Source organism: Semicossyphus pulcher, unplaced genomic scaffold (genome assembly GCF_022749685.1).
Source record: "Semicossyphus pulcher isolate SPU_LCO1_2020_fin unplaced genomic scaffold, fSemPul1.0.p SCAF_1, whole genome shotgun sequence".
In the NCBI taxonomy this organism is placed as follows: domain Eukaryota; kingdom Metazoa; phylum Chordata; class Actinopteri; order Labriformes; family Labridae; genus Semicossyphus; species Semicossyphus pulcher.
The window spans coordinates 28,950,987-28,971,134 of record NW_027211603.1 but is presented as its reverse complement, the minus strand read 5'-3'; the positions used below and the strand labels follow the sequence as shown (position 1 = coordinate 28,971,134).

Here is a 20,148-nt window from a genome sequence, read left to right as displayed (position 1 = left end):
TGTCCTCCTCGCCACCAAAGCAGGTGATGCACCCGCAGCGCAGAGCTCGCATAAACAGAACGCCTCGTGTGCCGGCTCATCATTGTGCAGCTGATGCACAAGAGCCAACAGTTATGCTACAGGAGCACCATTCTTTGCCAAAAACAAATTGCAGGGATGTTACTTTCCTGCTGTTATCACAAAATACAAACTGCTATCTGATTGCACGACTGCAACTGAAACGTAAAATGTGACTGCGTTTAGGCCCCAAGGTTTGTGTATCTATGTGCATGTATGGATATTTATGTCTCTATATGTAAACAGCCAACGAGCTGTCATGTTGCCATTTCAAACCCGTCTGTTTGTGACTCCTGATTGTTGCCATTGATTTGAAATTTGACATTTGGGAGAAAGTTCCCTTCAGCGTTTAATCATATTTTCCTCTTTCCAAAACAAAGCAATAAAGCCTTTGCCATGTCCTCTGCTTCATCTCCTCATTTCCCCGGCTTAATTGAATTGGTGTGCCCTGTGTGTGTTGCCTATTTCATTTCCAAAACATAACAAACAAATCATTTACAAATGCTCTTTTTCCTGAAGCTAATTTGGTGGCGCCAGCTTGCCTTCTTTTATCCTGGCACACAGAGAAAGAGTTGTCCCTGGGAGTCTGGTGTTAGTATTAGTAGACGTAGAGTCATCTGGACTATTTATTTGCTCGGTCCCCCTCACACTTCCCCTCACATAGATTAAGCCTCACAAGCTGCCTCCTGGCAATTAAATCTATCAGAGGGCCGCAGAGAGCGCTCCGTCAGAACTGTTCCAATAATTGCAATTTAAATGAATATGGATTCAAAATGTCTGACAACGCAGCCAGCTTTTTCTGCAGCAGAGGACTGCATAAAAGTTTGCTCCCATCATATCTCCTGGTTTGTTTTTCTCTCTCCTCGGATGAGCAAGAACGTCTCATTTACCATCCTGTCTCTCTCTGTTTACAGACACATAGAGAACTGGACGGGCCTGCAGACTCTCAGAGACGTGGATATGGAGCTCTACACTGGACTACAGAGACTGTGAGTGTTGCTGCTGTTATCTGAAGGGGAGACCAATGATAGACACTTCACTCTATGTCAGCCCCACTGTGTTGTAGATCTGGAAAAGGACAGTGGAACTGCACCGCTGTTAATCCCTGTTTTCATCAGGCTGCTCGCCGCAGAGAGGCCGATGATGAACACGAGTGTCTGCAGCTGCAGCTTCACCGGCGACGCGCTGGGATTTGATCCGATACTCGTCTGAATGTGACACAACCCCGGCTAATTCTCAGAGGAGATGACAAGGTGTTAGTCAGGGTGTGCGGAGAGAAGAGGGAGTGAAGGTTGTGTTTCTGATCCTGACACAAGCTGATGTTTAAACAAGCTTTTAATTCTCGACAGTCACACACCGGTGGAACATCCCCTGCTTTCTTAGCCACTCATCAAATAACGCTAAAAAGCAGCGGGGAAAATTGAATTAGGGGTCCCTGCTGTGGCACGGGGATTCTTTTTTATAATAAATTGTCATCTCTTCACTTCTTAAAGCAATGTTACGCTCCTTTCCTGCTTTGCTACCCTGCGCCATGAGGCCACATCCTTTACATTCATCTCTCCCGGCCACTCCTCCCTCCCTCGCTCCCTCGCTCACTCCCGACCTCCTCTTCCTCTCCCTTTTTTTTCCCTCTCTGCAGAGGAGCAAATTCTCCGATGCCTTCCAAAGTCAGAGCTGGCCTCTCCCCTGATCCCCTTGATCCCTCATCAGGGAGGCCAAGTGCAATATCTCCAGCGCTAAATTAGCATTTTTCTCATTACCACCTCCTCTCTCCTGCTGCCTTGTCTGGGGACAGCGGCTCCTCCCCGGCTGGAGCAGGGTCTCCCTGGGAAGGCTGTTACCTTGTGTCATGTTGCCTTGTTGGGCTGATAGCAGAGCGGAGGGATGAGTGGGAAAAAAGTTACGCTAGGAACACATTATACATTTTACCACATCTATCTTTAAGGGAATAAAATGAAAACAAGATACAATACATTAAATATGTTATATAACTCTCCAGAATAAAGAGCTGATTGCATTCAGTGTTTATCACTGTATTTTATAAGTATGTTATAGTTTATCTTCAGTGTAACATTAATAATGCTCCTCTTTGCTCATGTTTTCTCATTATAATAACATCAATAACTCTAACAGAGCAAACACTTACGTCAGGCTACAGCCTTTGTGTAAGAGCAATATAACAGTAATATAAAATTTCATGACTTTATTGTGTTCAGTTAATTAAAAGGTACGGCTGGTTATCAGATCTTTATCGTATTGTCAACAAATCCCATGAAAGGACCAAAACTGTGTGTTAGTCTGTGTCTTACTGCTGCCTGACTCCACCAGCCTGTCTGTGGCTCACTGAATACTACTGAAGAAAACAGGTCACATATTTATATTTCATATATTTATAAAGGCTAAATACTTTCCTTAAACAGCTGGGAGCTGTAGTGTTTCTGCAAACTCAACTCAAAAAGGAGTAAATTGCATTTTTGTGTGGGACTACTTTCCGCTGCGGATGAATGTGCACTAACTGGTACTGAGCTAAAATAAACTTGTGTTTGTGTAGGAGCAGGCAACCAGGTGCAGCGGTGTGACTCACTGAGGTCTTTTTAGAGTAACAGAGGTGTTTGGCACAGAGGAGGAGGTACATCAGGATGGATTCAACTGACTTGTTCCCAATTGAATAGTTTGCCTCTTTTGGTCTCCAATAGGATTTGTTGACAATAATAAAACAGACTATAACCACATTTATTCCTGATGTAGTTTGAATAGATTTTTATCTTGGAGTTGAATCTTTTTACCCTGGCATTTCTTTCAAACAGAACCAGTATATTTATAGAAGAAAAGAGGAGATGGCAGTGAGTCAGATTTTTTAATAATGAAATTCAAAAGCCTAAAGCTGGTTGGTCAGCTGACGGCCCATAAACAGAGGCTACAGTCCTCGACGCACTGATCGCAGCCTCCACTCCTGGTCTCCCGGTCCACTCTCTCCTCCCAACATTTCCTCTCTCTTAAGCTGTCCGATGTAATAAAGGCCAAAAACATTATCTTAAAAAAAAGCCTAAAAGTAAGTAGTAAAGTAAAACAAGTGCTGTTAAATTCCACTTTAGTTTGGTAATAAATGACACAAAGATAAAGGTAAACTGTATTGTACAGCCTGCAACAAGAAACAGTGCTGTATACAGAGGCGATGTAGTTCAGTATAATTTTCATTACTGCTGTGAGGATAATAACCAAAGCTCAACAGTCATCCCGGCTCATTGTTGTGCTTATTTCTAGGGAATTAAACAACATTTAAATTGTTTTTAACTTTTCTGGAGAACCTTTGTGAGGTTCCAAAACCCATTAAAGGACCTTTAGAGGTCCCGGAGCCACACTTTGGGAACCTTTCAGGTGATGACCCACCATATCCCAGTCGAACAGGCTGATCAGACACCAAGGGCCTTCCTCAAACCGGACCCTCCCGTGACGTGAACTCCGTTTCACGTCACGCTCACAGGAATTGTGTGTAACCATGGTTTCTTGTCAAGCAAATAACAAAAGCTACGTACATCACAGTGAGGCAGAGTCATTAAAATCTCTCCACATCATGAGGCAAATAAACTGTTAATGTAGTTAATAATGAAATGAATTTTTAGAAATATCCCTTTAAATATAATACACTTTAAACTTTTCTCTTGTTTTGTTTCTAGATAAGAAAATGATTTATTAGATCCTGATTATAACGTTAACTTTAAGACGCTGGCATCAGTATATCATGTCATGTCCATCTTAATTAAAGCAGTTCTCTTTTGTATGGGTAATAAGACGGAACTCTAGTTTACGTCTCTCACCTCATGACGAACATAACAAGGCGTTTCACCTGGTCAATGAGTCAGCATGAGTGCAGACTCGCTGGTGGAGGGTTTAACCACCACAGAGGTTTGGGACTCGATGTGGCGGAGCCTGATGGAAGCAAATCTGTCTCACCAGATTTTGAAATTTTAAAGCCTACAAATTTCAAGCACTGCATTTTCTTGCATTGAAATTATGTGTCTGAATTTCTTGCCTCTGAATTCAACTCTTATAATTTTCAATAACTCATTTACACTTTTATTTTTCAATGTTCAAAAATTCAAGCTATAAAAAAATCAAACAATGAAAATTCAGGTGCTCAAATTCAGTGGGTGAAATTCAGATCACAAAATACGAGTAAAAAGATTCAGATGCATCATCCGGGATACCAAGGAAGAGCGATCAATTCTGTCTCATATCGAACCAACATCCAGCCAATCAGGTTCGGCTCCGCTCTGTTGGTCTGTGTGGCATGGCTTAGTCCAGGAAGTAAACGACTCGACAACTTCGCTGCTATCTCTCATTAATTAATCGGTGTCTTTTGAGACATGCTGAGAAACACAGGTAGCTGGGACATTCATTTTTCTGTTGACAACATTACATGACAATCGTGAACCATACGATCGCCATGCCACTGATCACTATAACCATGGCGTCTCTACTTATGCGATGCTGTCCTAAAATAACGTTATGCCACAGACACATCGAGTAAATAGAGGGGACAGTCAAATCGATAAACGCGTCACAATAATTAAAACTCAGTACATATAAAATATGAGTCAATTGTGGTGTAAAAGAACACATGAACTGGTCAACTGGAGTTTGGATTCACTTATGATGTGCTGCTGTGTGGCTGTGGTTTCTGGTGAGACAGATTTGCTTCCACAGGGCCCCCACACAAGCACGAAAAACGGAGTGGAAGTGCGATGGGAGAGGGTTTAGGGGGTGGTTTGAGAAAGGCCCCAACACTCAGCTAACTGTGGAGCTCATTGATGATGTCACTGACTCTTTCAGAGCAAGACATCTGTGATTACAAGATAAGAAGTCATTACCATTGTATCCAGGAATAGTGGTTTCTCAAACTGGGGCGCTGGGAATTCCAGGAGTCCTCGAGAGGCTTCCACAGGGTCTCCAGCAAAATGAGGACTATTGGTTTCATGTTGCATTTCTTTCTTTCCATACAAATAACACGATAAAGAAATGTGTGAGAATACATGCTCTGTTCGCAGGGCTTCACTGGCTTTACAGCAAAGACACACAAGTTCACAAATCTTTCATCACTTGGTGCTTCAAAGTGAATTTCCATTTCAGTGTCAGCTCCGCAGGGTGTGCACATGTAGATGGAAGTTAAAGTAATTGGAACAGACAAGAAGCTGTTCTGATTTGTTACAGTGGACGAGAGGAAAATATGTTAAACATGTCTATAAATGCACCAGCGTGAGACCACCATTTTGCGTCTTTCAGACCTGTTTATGTGCAGTTTTATTCAAATGACCAAACACTTTCCAACTGGGGAAGATAAAAAATGAAGCTTCGACAAAATGAGGAAAGAAATGTTGTGAGGCGCAAACACGCGGACAAATATGAGATAGGAGGTTGAACATGAAGAGCAGAGGCACAAAAATAATGAAATGTATGTAAGACTAATGAAATAAAAAACAGCCAAATCAAAATGCTCTTGATGTAGTAACATGATCATCTCACTGTGATACTGTGTGCATGTGTTTGTATGTGCCCACGCTCAGAGAAAACACACATCTTTGTTGAGCTTCACAGTTTCATCTCCTTTTATCATTTCAGAACGATCATGAATTGCAACCTGAGGGTGATCCAGGCTCGAGCGTTCGCTCAGAACCCACACCTACGCTACATGTGAGTAAATATTCTATCTTTGACAGCCATGTTACCCTGCGCCTTCACTACATTTATTCTGATCTGTGATGCTTGACAGCTTGTAGTATATGGCTGTAGATGAGTTAGTGTTGAGCAGAAGGTGATGCAGTTGATAGAGAATGGCTTGGGGAAAATTGTGGCACTGCCATTACTGTCGCAACAGCCGCACATCTTAAATGAGACATCCATTATTTGCCGCGGATAATTGGATTCCTATCTGCCGCGGCTCCTTTGTGCTGCGGCGCAGCAACATGCCAAAGACGCACTTCCATTTAGTCCGCGCTCACCAAACGAACAATTTGTCCAGGAGGCCGAGCGTCACAGAGCCGCGCAGAGAACAAGGTAATTTCTTTAACAAAGGCCGATGTGTCACACCGTATGACAGCCTGTTATTCCCCAATTTTCAGCGAGTAAACACGGTGAGGAACTCTCAGTCAGTCTCTTACCTGAACACTCTGCCATTTGCAATTTCCAGCTGTCAGCTGAGAGGCAGTTTGGTCTCTCTTTGCTGCCTTGGTTTACTGCAGTTAGGCTTAAATCTGTGCACCTTGAACTGTGTATGTGTGCACGTGTGTGTGTGCGCGATTGTGTTCATAATGTGGTTGCTAAAGTAAATCCAACATTTCATATTTTAGAAACTTTATCTTGTCTGTTTGAAAGACACAAAACTAGCCTGATTGAGCTGACATCCGGCCCTCTGAGTGTGATTGTGCTCCCCTGCCTGCACATGCATGCCGTGTGCATGTGTGAGCATTCATTTCAGAAAGCTGGTTTTGCTTGTTTCTCTTGATCTAGTTAGCTGATTGGTGGAGCTAATTGAGCTCATCAAGATTTAATCAAAGTTATTTAGATCTGGTTTTCACTTTAATTGTCTCTCCAGAAGATGGATTTGCGAAGGCAAGACTGAAAACAAATAAATGATTGTAACCTTTTCACCTCCGCCTCCCTCCCTCGTACTGAACACAGCACGAGAAGAGAGAAGTTATGAGAGACGATCAGCGCAGTGGGTCATGTGATGTAGTCAATACAAATGTGAATTGCAAAAAGGTAACAGTTAAAACAAAAAATATAGATCAAGTCAGCGTTGGATTCTCCTCTACACTCCTCAATCAGAAAGACATTTACATTGTAATGAGTGTAAGCCCCGCCCCCACACAGTCCAACACAGGCCCTCTCTTTGTGGTCTCCTTAATGCGGATAGAGGGTTGCTAAGTGACACTGAGGATGATGATGTCAAAGAAGATTAATTATTGTGCCTAAGCTTAGCCTCAGAAGGGCGACCTCATTGATGTCTGTGTCAGACAGGTCCGTTTAAAGCCCGGCATCACACACTCAGCTGCTCAGCCACTCGCTCCTTTGTGAGGAGGACTGAAGCTCCTCTCTTCATCACACGTTCAGACTAAAACTGACACGTTATAGATACCTTTGATCCTGTGTGCACTAAACCTTATGACTGTAATTAACACCCACTTACACTCTAGTTTAAATCAATTTTCTTCACCTCTGTGTTAAATATGTGTCTTGCATTATTTGGTATGCACAGTTTCTGGGTTACCTTGACTTCAAAACATATAATCCAGTGTAAGTAATAATGTACAGCAGGCGGGGTGTTATAGTGGAAATAAACACCACAAAGCAGGACCTTCATCGCATTGACAACCCACTCGCTGTTCATTATCCTGTTTATTTCATGGCTGTTACTGAAGACGTCAATAAATCAAAATATTGATTCTGAAATTAGTTTATTGATTCCAAAAGTAATTGTTTTTCTTTTGCTAAAAACAGTCTGTTAGACTTGATTCTCATTAACCTGAACATTTCAAAGATACAAATAAATCAGGTCGATCACGGCCGATGCTTCACCGCAGAGGCTGATTGAGGTTTTCTGCCTCATAACAGTCATGGTTTGTTGACATTTTTCATTTCTATTAAAAAAAATTAAATACGGTCGTAGCCCAAATTTTCTCCATTTGGTATTTATTTCACGTTTTCCTCAATCATTTCTGTCACACAGCTCTTTGTGTCTTTTAACCTCTCTTGGTTTTGCTGGGCTCTTTTTTCTCTTTGTCCTTTATTCTCATTTCCCAAAATAAACGCTCTGATGTTAAATGTCTTTCTGCGGATTGATATGACTGGATGTAGTCCTCTTGAGTCTGTGATCAGAACTGCATCTGTATCAACACTCTGTGAAGTATAGCAGCGGTCTGCTGTGCAGAACTGTACGCAGACATTGACCAATCTGAACTGAGTATTCAACTAAGCTGTGTAATAAGATAGTTTAGCAACTGCTACGAGGCACAGCAGGAGGTCATGTGTTTCTCAGCATGTTGTAGGGTTGTTCACGGGTCTGTATAGCTGTATATATTCTTCATAAAGAGACCAAATGGTGGTATCAGGAGCTTAAAGGTAAGGAAATGATTACCCTACACTGTGCTTTGCTGCTGTTGCAACTATTAGCATGTCCGCTAAATTGCTTACAATAAGTAGTACAATGTTACAATGTTAAAATTTCATACGCTTTTGTCCAAAGCGACGTACATCTATAAGAGTTAATGCAACACAAGCAACGATCAAGACAGGAGGGAACAAAGTCAGTAAGTGCCAACAAACAGCTTCAAGTGCGATCGGACACTAACCAGTGTTGCTGCAAAGACCTGAGGTATTGTATACACATATTTGGGGTTTGCATGTTAGATTAAACAGCTTGGTCATCACATCCACTGTGTAGTAATTACACAATGTGTAAAACTGTTCCTGGGTGCTAACAGAATGCAGGCTAACATTAGCAGCTCTTTCCTGCTCATCTCAATTTGGGTACATTTACAAAAAAAACAGCAACCCTGCCCAAATTCGTATCTGAGATAGAGTTACCTTCAACAAAGACATCCGTTTGTCCTCGACCTAAAAGCCCTGTTGGTTACATAACTCAAACATCATGTTAATACCTATAAAATGCTGCGACTAGCTTACTAGCACTTCAACAATGCTGTATCTTTCGTGCCATGTTTTTAACATAAATCAGCATTTTAATTGGGAAATGACTCTTTAGCTATAAGTATGCTATAATGTAGCCATTAAGGGCATCTTTAACAACCCGGCACAGTGTTTTCATTCTAAGGCAAGACAGTTTTAAACAATAAAGTCAGTCAGTCTGAGAAAGTTTTTTCACTGAATCATGAAGCTTGTTAGCCGAATTAGCTAGCTAGCAACAGCTGTTAAAAACCTTTGTTGGCTGGAAAACTGACAGTTGTTGGCAAGAAATGAGAAACCGCTTGTGTTTACCTGTCTGAAATCAAAGATACATTGTTAACTCAGAGTTTAGAGTGGTAAATCTGCTCTGTTACCTTTGAATACTGCAATATGTACCATGATATGAGAACTCTTGACATCCTAGCAAAAGAAAGTAAGGGGGATGGTGTTTAGCGAACAGTCAATTACAATTGATCTGTACCATTTACTCTGTCAATTATTGATTTTGACCTCAAGCGTTTTAGACACAGGGAAGTGCTTTGACTCAATAGTATTGTCACAATATTGTAAACCATGAAAGCTCATACATTGCATATAATACATACATTATGTATAAAAAACCCCACAATGCTTTGTACCACAGTGACATGAGGACAGCTCAGTTCAACAAAAATCAACTCAGCTATATTTAATATCCTTTTTGGTTTATTTTCCTAAATGTTCTTGTCAAAATATTAATGCTGTCATTATCAGGTGACCTCTGAAGGCCACTGTATTTTATTTGAGCCTAGAATAAGGCTAATTACAGTTCACCATAGCCTGAGAGAGTGCTTTGTTGTGATGCAGCAGTCAATATGTTCAATAACCCTGTAGCCTGCTGATGTGTGTGTGAGCACGACACAGAGCGCTTCATTTTCTGCTAAGACAACTCAGATGAGAGTATGAGCTCAGTGACATGAAGGTAAATATAAATTGTGCGAGGCAATACAAAGCCGCAGAATGGGATTAACTCTCCAGCATTAAATCTGTGTGACATACACTTACTGCGCAAATATTTGAGCAACACTCTGAATTAATTTGCCTCCAAGATGCAGACGTAAAATCAACAAACTGTTATATTTACCTTTAAACACCTAAGCTGGTGCTGTTGTGGTGAATGATTTACAATTAGTGTTACAAGCTGAGACTTTAAGACCACAGCAAATATAAGCAATCAGTGTTGAGTCAGAGGTCCCTGCACCCAGACTACAAACAATGAGCTCCATGTATCATATTTTCTTTGGAGTAAAAACACAAACGTACCCTGGAGTAATTAAGAACATATGTAGTTTGCCTTTACTTATTTTGTCATAATCCTCACCCCCCTGGAGTAGGTAAAGAATATGTGCTAAGTAAGGGATAACGTATAGTGACCAGGTTGTTATAACAGACTGGAACCCCGACAGTGTGAGCACGATGCATCTCACCCTGAAGGGGTTCCTCCACGATAACAACCTGCTCACTATACATTATCCTGCTTTGTTACGCAGATTTTTAATCATGAAACCAATAATTTGACACAAAATATTGATTTGGAAATACTTGTTTTAATTCAAAAATAATTATCTTTCTGTTTTCCGTATAAAAATAGTCACAAACTACTTACACTCACAGTGAGAACTGTGTCCATAGCAACGGTTAACTCTGTAGCCTTCTTAAAATGAGCTAACCTAGCTGTTATTATTCACATACAAATAATTTAAGCTAGCTGTTATTGCTCACATTAAAATGAGCTAAGCTAGCTGTTATTGCTCACATTAAAATGAGCTAAGCTAGCTGTTATTGCTCACATTAAAATGAGCTAAGCTAGCTGTTATTACTCACATTAAAATAAGCTAACCTAGCTGTTATTACTCACATTAAAATTAGCTAAGCTAGCTGTTATTACTCACATTAAAATGAGCTACCCTAGCTCTTATGACTCACATTAAAATAAGCTAACCTAGCTGTTATTACTCACATTTAAATGCGCTAAGCTAGCTCTTATTACTCACATTAAAATGAGCTAAGCTAGCTCTTATTACTCACATTTAAATAAGCTAACCTAGCTGTTTTTACTCACATTTAAATGAGCTAAGCTAGCTGTTATTACTCACATTAAAATGAGCTACCCTAGTTGTTATTGCTCACAATAAAATAAGCTAAGCTAGCTGTTATTATTCACATTAAAATTAGCTAAGCTAGCTCTTATTACTCACATTAAAATGAGCTAAGCTAGCTATCATTGCTCACATTAAAATGAGCAAACCTAGCTGTTATTACTCACATTAAAATGAGCTAGGCTAGCTGATTTTGCTCACATTAAAATAAGCTAACCTAGCTGTTATTACTCACATTAAAATGAGCTAGGCTAGCTGATTTTGCTCACATTAAAATAAGCTAACCTAGCTCTTATTACTCACATTAAAATGAGCTAGGCTAGCTGATTTTGCTCACATTAAAATAAGCTAACCTAGCTGTTATTGCTCACATTAAAATAAGCCAACCTAGCTCTTATCACTCACATTAAAAGGAGCTAACCTAGCTGTTATTACTCTTTTTTAAATGAGCTAAGCTAGCTGTTATTACTCACATTAAAATGAGCTAAGCTAGCTCTTATTACTCACATTAAAATGAGCTAAGCTAGCTGTTATTGTTCACATTAAAATAAGCTAACCTAGCTGTTATTACTCACATTAAAATAAGCTAACCTAGCTGTTATTGCTCACATTAAAATAAGCTAACCTAGCTGTTATTACTCACATTAAAATGAGCTAAGCTAGCTCTTATTACTCACATTAAAATTAGCTAAGCTAGCTCTTATTGCTCACATTAAAATGAGCTAAGCTAGCCGTTATTGCTCACATTAAAATAAGCTAAGCTAGCTGTTATTACTCACATTAAAATGAGCTAAGCTAGCTGTTATTACTCACATTAAAAGGAGCTAAGCTAGCTGTTATCACTCACATTAAAATGAGCTAAGCTAGCTGTTCTTACTGACATTAAAAGGAGCCAAGCTAGCTGTTATCTCTCACATTAAAATGAGCTAAGCTAGCTGTTATTACTCACATTTTAATGAAAATTTCCACCGATTGTGAAGTTAGACATGGTGTACGGGACTGCAGGAATTAACGCAGCACCTGATTGAGCTTCACTGTCTGAGTCTGTTGACATTTTCTTTTCCATTCACCATCTTTAAACACCGGCGTATCCCGTACTGTGTTCAGTTTAATGTTTACTTCATGTGCTGTCTTCAGTTTTGTAGATCTCTCTGTTGTAGCTGAAAGTTTTGGAATCGTTTAACCTTTATTGCTTTCTCTCTGCTGCGTTTGTCTTTTTCCTTTTTCCCCACTGTAAACACGCCGTCAAATTTACAGAATTTCTTTCAGTGCATTGATATGATTACTAAGTCCTCCAGATTCTGTGATTAGAGCCACACCCCTAGCAGCAGTCTGTTGTTCAGCAGTAGCAACGAAATAGCAGACCTCGGAATATAATTAACCAATCAGAATCAAATAGGCCTATTGTAGGCCGTGTAATAATTTTAAAATGAATCAGTCTCATGAAGAACTACATGACCCCCTATCTTCCCCCAAAATAGAACAAAAAGCATCTAACTTTGCTAACTCAGTCATGCAAATGATTGGATAAAGTTTGCACCTAAATCATTTGGTTATTATTAAATGAAATATATCTCAACTCATAAACATGTTTTAGTGTTTGTCTCAGCTGCACCGGTGACTCAGCAGCAAATCCCACCACACCCAATAACTGTTGCAGTAGAAAGAGTGAAGGAACCTTGAACCTCTTAAGTACCATAAAGGGACATTACAGGAACATATCTAATATTTGCACATCCTTTGAATGAAGGAGATGTTTCTCTCTCTCTCTCTTCCTCACCTTCTGTTCGTCTTTACAGAAAAAAGTGGGGTTATTGGGATGATAAAATAAACCTCAGCAGATGGCTCTTAGTCACTCAGAAAATAAAAATATATTACTGTTACCTTAAAAATATAGCATCGGTTTTACATGACAATGGGCTGAATAGAGGCTATGTCAAAGTGTTTAGCATCTGATTGGCAACAGGAGCTTTACACTTACCAGCTGAAAGTGCTGTTAAAGATATAAAAGACACACGCATGCCGGTTTTGTGCCTCATGTCGTTCATTCTGCGTTGCCACCATGTCAACAGTGGCAGTGTATTGCAGCTTTGGAGATTTATTTTAACACAAATTAATTGTGTCTCAACACGGTAATGAGACTGAACTCAGTTAGCTTCGTTATTATCAAATCATTGTTTATTGCACATTTTAGCCTGCCTCTTTTCAGTCACTCCCACACATGCACATTTACAAGCGCCTGAGAAGTGGTGATATGACCTTGCTGTGCCTGGCCAGGCAGACAGGGGAGGCCGCTGGAAATCACACAGAGCAGTAGTTAAAACTGCACTCTTACACTGCGGCTGTGGTAAGGGCAGATACATTTCCTGTTAGCACTTGACCTTTGACCTGTTACACAACCAGCCTCACTATACCTATAACTTGGACCTTAAAGGAACACAGTATTAGTCTGAATATAAAACATTACAAGACGACCCCCATTTAAACCTGTTTTTAAAAACACTTTCAAAGATATGAAACACAGTCAGAGTTTTGCAGTTTCTCCCTGAGACGCTGTTAGTCCCAGATAAGCTGCTGCTCATCCTTCCCATAAAAGTGAAACATTAAATACTTTGAGTAAATCATGCTGCTTGTCTATAAGTGACTTCCTCACACTGTCTGCCTGTCAGGCTCTTCAAGTGGTCACAGTGATTTTTTATCTTTCATTTAGCATTTCTTAAAGCTTTTCCAGTTCCTCAACACAGAGTTGTGTGACAGCTGTAATTCTTTGCTGATTGACAGACGATTGTGTCTCTTTTCTGTCCTGAAGATGAGAGTCGGGCTGTTTCTACTTATTTTCTTTGTCTTGTATTTATTTCTTCTGTTGCAGCAAAAGATGAAACTCTTCAGAGGGATAACCAAACACTTCTAAGGCGGATTAACTCAAATATTACAAACAGAATTAAAGCAATTTGTTAGCCTGAAATATTAAAGCTATAAAGCAACCCACATTGCAACACTCTCTGTGGGAGCTACATAGATGTTACACCATTCAAAAAGATTACCTGCCATTGTGAATAAGTTAAAGGTTGTCAGGTTTTGGGACTTAAACAAAAAGGGAGTGGAACCAGATGCAGACTGCAAGAATGAGATTTCATGTACACAAAAAGGAAAAACAAGAGGCAGAGCAAAAGCCAATATTCCAACAAAAAGATAAAAAGGCTAAATCCCAAAGGAAAAACAAACTTACTTTGAAATCCAGGTAACAAATTATCCAAAGGAAAAGTACAACAGCAGGGTAAAAAACACGGGGAGCCACGGGGAAAATTATAACAGGGTTAACTTACACAAAAGGTTTAGACAAAGTCTCACTTGGACAGACAAAAGACAAATGGCAAACTAGCACAGGGACATGGAGAGACAAAGACTAAATATACTGGGGAGGTGAGGCTAATCGGGCACAGGTGAGACAATCAAGGGAGCAGGTGAGAACAATAAGGGCAAGGCACATAATCAAACAAGTGGGAGAACACACAAAGGCAGGAAGTTAAACAAGACACGACATGCATGGGGCAAGAACTACAAAATAAAACTGAACAATGAAAGATATCAAAAACATAACATAATTAACTCATGACAAAGCCTAGTCCATGAAGATAATTTAACCTCCACTTTTCTAATGTCATTACTCAACAACAACTAAAAAGATTTGCCAATTAGGTAGTATATTATGTCCCTTTCCAAAGGTTAAGAGGAAAAAATCCAGCTACTAGCATCTTTGCAGCCCACTAATGATCTAGTTGTAAGCTATCTCAGTTGTTTAATCCATAAGAAAAACAACACACAAAAAAAGTAAAAGTCACTTTTGGTTTTACTGGGAGTTATGTGGAAAAATGTCATTGCGAGGAGCCGTGACTTTCTCTCTTTGTGAAATTGCTCTTAGGTGTATTTTTAATCTTTGGACAGAGCTAAGCTAGCTGAATCCCCTGACGGTGTCAGTCAAAGCTGGTGTTCTCTGTAATCGATAGAAGCAATAACATTTGAAATTGGCGCCATAGCTGTGGAGACAGTTGTACAAACAGCTCGAGGTTTCGCCCATTCTACATTCCTACAACACCCAGCGTGCATTGCGCCCCTCCCTCTGAAAGGAGCGAGAGACGCTGGAATGAAATACTACTGTTTCCCTGCAGACAATGGCTCAGAGCGGTACAGAATGTGGAATAAGACGAGAATATATAATAACATTGAGGAAGTGTAGTTTAGCGAGCTCCCTGGCTTTGGCCAGATGACACGTTTAGGCAGTCTGGCGGAGGTTTTCCACGGCCCATTGGAGAAGCTGATGGCGTCCTCCAAAGGCACAGAGCGAAGTTGCATTTTTTCCCCCTACCATAATGGCATTAGCTCCCCATAATAGCATGATAGGACTGAGGTTGAAAATCTGCGAGTTGGCCCTTTAAGCTAAACTAACTGCTTTATATGTCCCATGCAGACTAAAAAGAGGTACATATTTTCACAGCTAACTCTCTAAAGCAAGGCAAAACAGCATCTTACACCAAACACCCCTGAAAGACTTGCATGTAATATGACGCAGGCTGACCTGTAACCTTCCTCTCCTGAAGACAGTTGCTAGCTGCTAGCTTGGTGTTGACCTGTCAGTGTCATTTCAACAATCACTTCCTGTTCTGCTGCTGCCTTTGATCCCTCCACGTGTCTGGGAGTTCTTGCTCTGCTGCTATGACATTCATCTCACACACATTTATCCTGCACACAAAGCGCCAGGTGGAAATGAAGACCATCAACAAAGGCGCCGCTACAAGGTCTCCGGCTTTCAAGTCATTTGTGCCACCGCTGGGTCCAGTTTTCTATTTGATGCTGCTGGCCGCCCGGGCTTCGTGCGCCGTGCTTGTCCCAGTCTGTGTCAAATTAAAGGTCAGCGTCTGGATGGTGAGGCAACTTTTCTCTTTATTCCAGTGCAGCCGAGGGAGAGGCCCAATAAATCTGGAGGGAACGTTGTCACCAGGGAGTCGGAAAGGTCACTCCCCACAGGGAGAAGGAAGTGGAGACTCTCTCTCATTAAATCTTCCCGGCTCTGTGTTTTTTTTATTTTTTTAATTCCTAAATGTCACATTCATGCTGGGGTCAGCTAGCTCAAGACCACCTTTAATTAGAACTCAGATTATTCTCTGTTTACGTTGCTGAGGCTTTGGAAATCTTCTCTGAATTCCTTTAGACTTCCATTTTTTTTTTTTCCGCTGTGTCTTTTAAAAGAGCTTCTCCTCTTGGTTTTCAGGCAGCTTCTTCACTTCAGGTGTCGGCTGACTTGGAGATATTACCCAGATGACACCTGCAGTCTCTGCAGTGTTAAACCTGGCGCCTCCACGGGAACATAAAAATAGAGCGGTGATCTCCGAGGTGCAAATGAATGCTAAACCCGTACTGTCTGTGTCAAGTGTCTTACATTCACACTCACGTGGTTAGCAGGCGTTCTGACCCAGAAAAAGCGGGAAGGTTTTACACTCTAATGCTGCAGGTCATCTTCATCAAACATAGTGTTACGTCTTGACTCACTGGTAGTTGAAGGGACTGAACTAGAGACCTTTTTTCTTGGAGATGAGTTCTGCAGCCATGATGTTACCCTGACTAGTGTAGAAAGGTGAATTGTTAAGTGCCTATCGAATGTTGCCTTTCACCTGGTTTCAAAAGATAGAAGAAATATCAGACCAATCTGAAAGAAAATCTAACGACACCATTACCCTTCCCTGAAGTGAAGGTAGCAGCCCGGGTGGTTCGCAAAGTGCTCTGTTACCATTTTGGAGAGCTGCCATTTTGAAACCCAGACAAGCTGATGAAAATTGTGAGGAAGCGGTGAGACAGATTTCCTCTTAACCGTCACAGAAGCTTCATTAGAGATGCTCAGCTGTACTGAGGAGCTCTTAGGGCGAGCGTGTGTAACAGTATGAATATGAAGTAGGCTGCTTTTAAGAAACAGCATCCATGCTGAACTTATCTTCTGCAAGGGAAATAAATAAATATCTTCTCTGGTAAAAGAACAAATAGTGACAGCTTTAGAGCCTTATTAACAAATAATGTACCTGCTATATCTGGAGCTGTTTCAGTCTGTCTCTGGGTATCTGCTGTGTTGACTTTTATTTACAGTGTAAGACTGTAGATTTGAGCAAAGCCTTGTAATGCCAGTGTATGATCATGAACGCCATTTGGGGCGCACACATGTAGGGATTTTAAAGGCAGACAAACCTAAGCCTTGTATTAACAGTTTAAACATATTTTTGACACATAACAGACGTTAATGTCTCCCATTACAGATCCTCATATCAGATTTTTACAGTATGATTCATTAATGCCAATAAAAATAGAGTAAGGGTGCGGATATGGATGATTAAAACACATCCTCTACTACTACGCGATCAAATATGTGCTACTATTCTCCCAGGAGGAAGTATTTCCATCTGCATTTAGTTTCCTGCAAATTATAGTGATGCAGAAGACATTAAAATAACAGTTCAGCTGTGTTTGCAAAGCTGTAAAAGTGAACTCAGTAATGTGGGCTAGCTTAAATGTTTTGCCTCTGTGGGCGTCATCGCATGACTTTTGATTCTTTAAGAGATGCAGAACGGCTGTTTATTTCTCCCCCTGCTGTCCTTTCTCTATTTAGCTGCTCTGGAGGAGGACGTCCTCCCACACTCAGGCTGTAGCCTTTGGAGAGCAACACTGCTCATTCCAGAGAGCCTTCATTTCCATCAAATCATATGTTTGCATTATTAAACTGAGTGAAGCTATATATACAGACACTACATGCACATACGAACATTGCACTGCAGGATCCATCCTCGAATTGACAGCGATTCAGCTGAGATCTCTCTCGCAGCGGCTCCTGCCCACTCTGCTCTCTGTGGCTGCGTTCCTGCTCTCCGAGTGTGTTAAATTGAAAGTTGGCGTTGCTCTGCGGGTAAAGGTTGCGTGGACCTGATTCCCTCCCACAGGCCAGCCTGCCGCTCTGCTCTGCCAGGGCTGCATCCACGTGACTGTGGGAGAGCGCTGATGGGGAGGTGAAGGGCACTTCAGGATCTCCCTCTAACATTAGATTTCGTAGTAGACCGCCCCCACCATTTTTTAAACAGCTCGCCGCCCACAATGCACCACATGAAATCACTCTCCAGTGTGGGAAATCATGGGATGCGCCAGCTGCTGTGTTTCTGTTGTTGTAGGTGAATCACACTGTTTGATAATGCAGGCTCCAGTTGCTGCTCCGGAGTGGGGGTAATGGATTTTTCCAGTATGACAAAAAAGTGACTTTTTCACGACAAAAAAATCTGTTTCTCCACAACAGGGAAGAACACATTAGACACGCCAGTTAAACAGGGCATACAGCAAGGCTTATTTCCCAGACGTGGAGGTTTGAGAAAGCAAACAAGCCGTTCAAATTGAATCAGCACATTCATAAATTTATACTGATTTCAAATTTACATTCCATCCTCATGCTCGAATGCTTGGATGTGCGTGCGGCTAATCTCAGTGTAAACACAAACACGGAGGCATGCCACCCTCTGATAGTGGTGTCATGGAGCATGGTATCTGCCGGCTGTGTGGACCGCAGGGAGAAACGCTCCGCTGCTCACCAGCAGACTATCTGACACGACTTGACCACTGGGACACTCGTTGGTGTGAATGGAGTGCATGGCTCCGTGCTCTCGGTCTATACCGGTTGTATTTATCTATAGAATGAGCTCTGAGGCCAGGCTGAGATTGTACAGCGCTCAGATAGGCCGATGTTGAGGGAGCACAGCACAGAATACGACATACAGTGACACCTCTCTAGTGGTCTGTCAGAGCTGCCAAACGGCCCATTACTCAATGAAAGACAAAACCCGTCACATCCATAAATCTAAAATTGGCTGTATAAAACAAGCGGACGAAGCCTCTGGTTTCATAAGTAAAACCAGTGCTTTAAACCTGCATTCTACTAGCAACCAGTAGGGGGCAACTCCACTGGTTGCAAAAAGACTTCTCCGTCAATTATGACCTCAGTAAACATTTTCCTAATGATTCTAAGGTCTCAGTCGCTAGTTTCAAGGCTTCTTCATCCATTATGATCTTAACGTTTTAAACGATGGTCCCATTTAGAGAAAAACCAGACAAAGCAGGGAAATGCTTTAGAGAACAGCTACCTATGATTGACAAGGTCACCATAGTGAGAGGCCTAGCAATGCTCATTCACTGTCGTCCAAATGCAAACTCTTCTGGTCCTAAAAAAACAAGATGGCAAAGGCAAAAACGCAGTAAAAGGGGGATTCTCAAACCGATGGGGGACGGCTATGTGACCTTTTTATATCATTAATGCCCAAGTTCTACTTTTGTGTCTAGTTGCAGGTCAGTTGAGGGTCAGCATAACAACATTCCTCCTGTCTGCCTTGGCCTCATTTTGTAATATAGGGCCACAGTAATATTCTAATATTTGTTCAAAAACACCTTCATGTCACCAAAAGAAAATATTGAATTGATCCTTCATACAACGCCGTCTTACTCACAGGTATTGCCTCCAAAAACTAATAAAACTGACAAGATGTACGCTGGGCGACCTTTCTTTCTGAAGACAAAAACGGGCCCGTGGTCCCTCAACTTTTGGACCATCCCACGCTCAACATCCCACTGCCTCAATCTTATCCGTTTCCCTAACATTAGCACAGATTACTCCTGTTTAACACTTTCTAACTTACAGGTATAATAAGTAGGTTTTTCCTAGAAAAATAAAAAACAGACTTTAACAAATATAATATAAATCATCACTTATGGGCCTCTATACATGTGTGTATATAGGTGAGTGTGGGAGTGGTTCAAATTAGCAACTGGGCCCCATTCAGACCGGCGAACATGGCGAAAGAGCGATGCAGAGTTGGCCTTCTTTCTGTTGGACAGGTAGGTGCCTCATACCGGGTAGGACAAGCTAACCAGCAGATAGCATGCTAGCGCAAAGGTAACCGTGATGCTGTCGGTGTTAGCTCGGCGGGGTGGGCGTGGTCTTGCACAAGAGAGTGAGAGTGAGCTTCTGGTGATGAAGAGCCCAGGAGGAGGGGCCCAGTTTGAATTTGATGTTGACAAAATACAAGGAAAAATCCTACTTATGATACCTGTAATTGCACACTTGCTTTAAGAAATTGTTAAGCCTTTCTAAAGAACCTACTCATAGGCTGACTTGATTGTTTGATGACATTCTTGCAGTCTTATGTTTTGCCATAAGGCAGCTTCCTGTTTTTCTTTCACTGAAGACATTATC

General features: G+C 41.3%; 1 protein-coding gene across 1 annotated transcript in view; it reads left to right on the top strand.

Moving 5' to 3' along the window:
* The window catches only part of ntrk3b (neurotrophic tyrosine kinase, receptor, type 3b), a 229,834-nt gene that overhangs the window by 41,379 nt on the left and 168,307 nt on the right, over window positions 1-20,148 (top strand). The window contains exons 2-3 of the mRNA XM_069657671.1: window positions 972-1,046; window positions 5,677-5,748. Of these exons, the coding sequence (XP_069513772.1) occupies window positions 972-1,046; window positions 5,677-5,748 (147 nt within the window). The remainder of the gene's footprint in view (window positions 1-971; window positions 1,047-5,676; window positions 5,749-20,148) is intronic.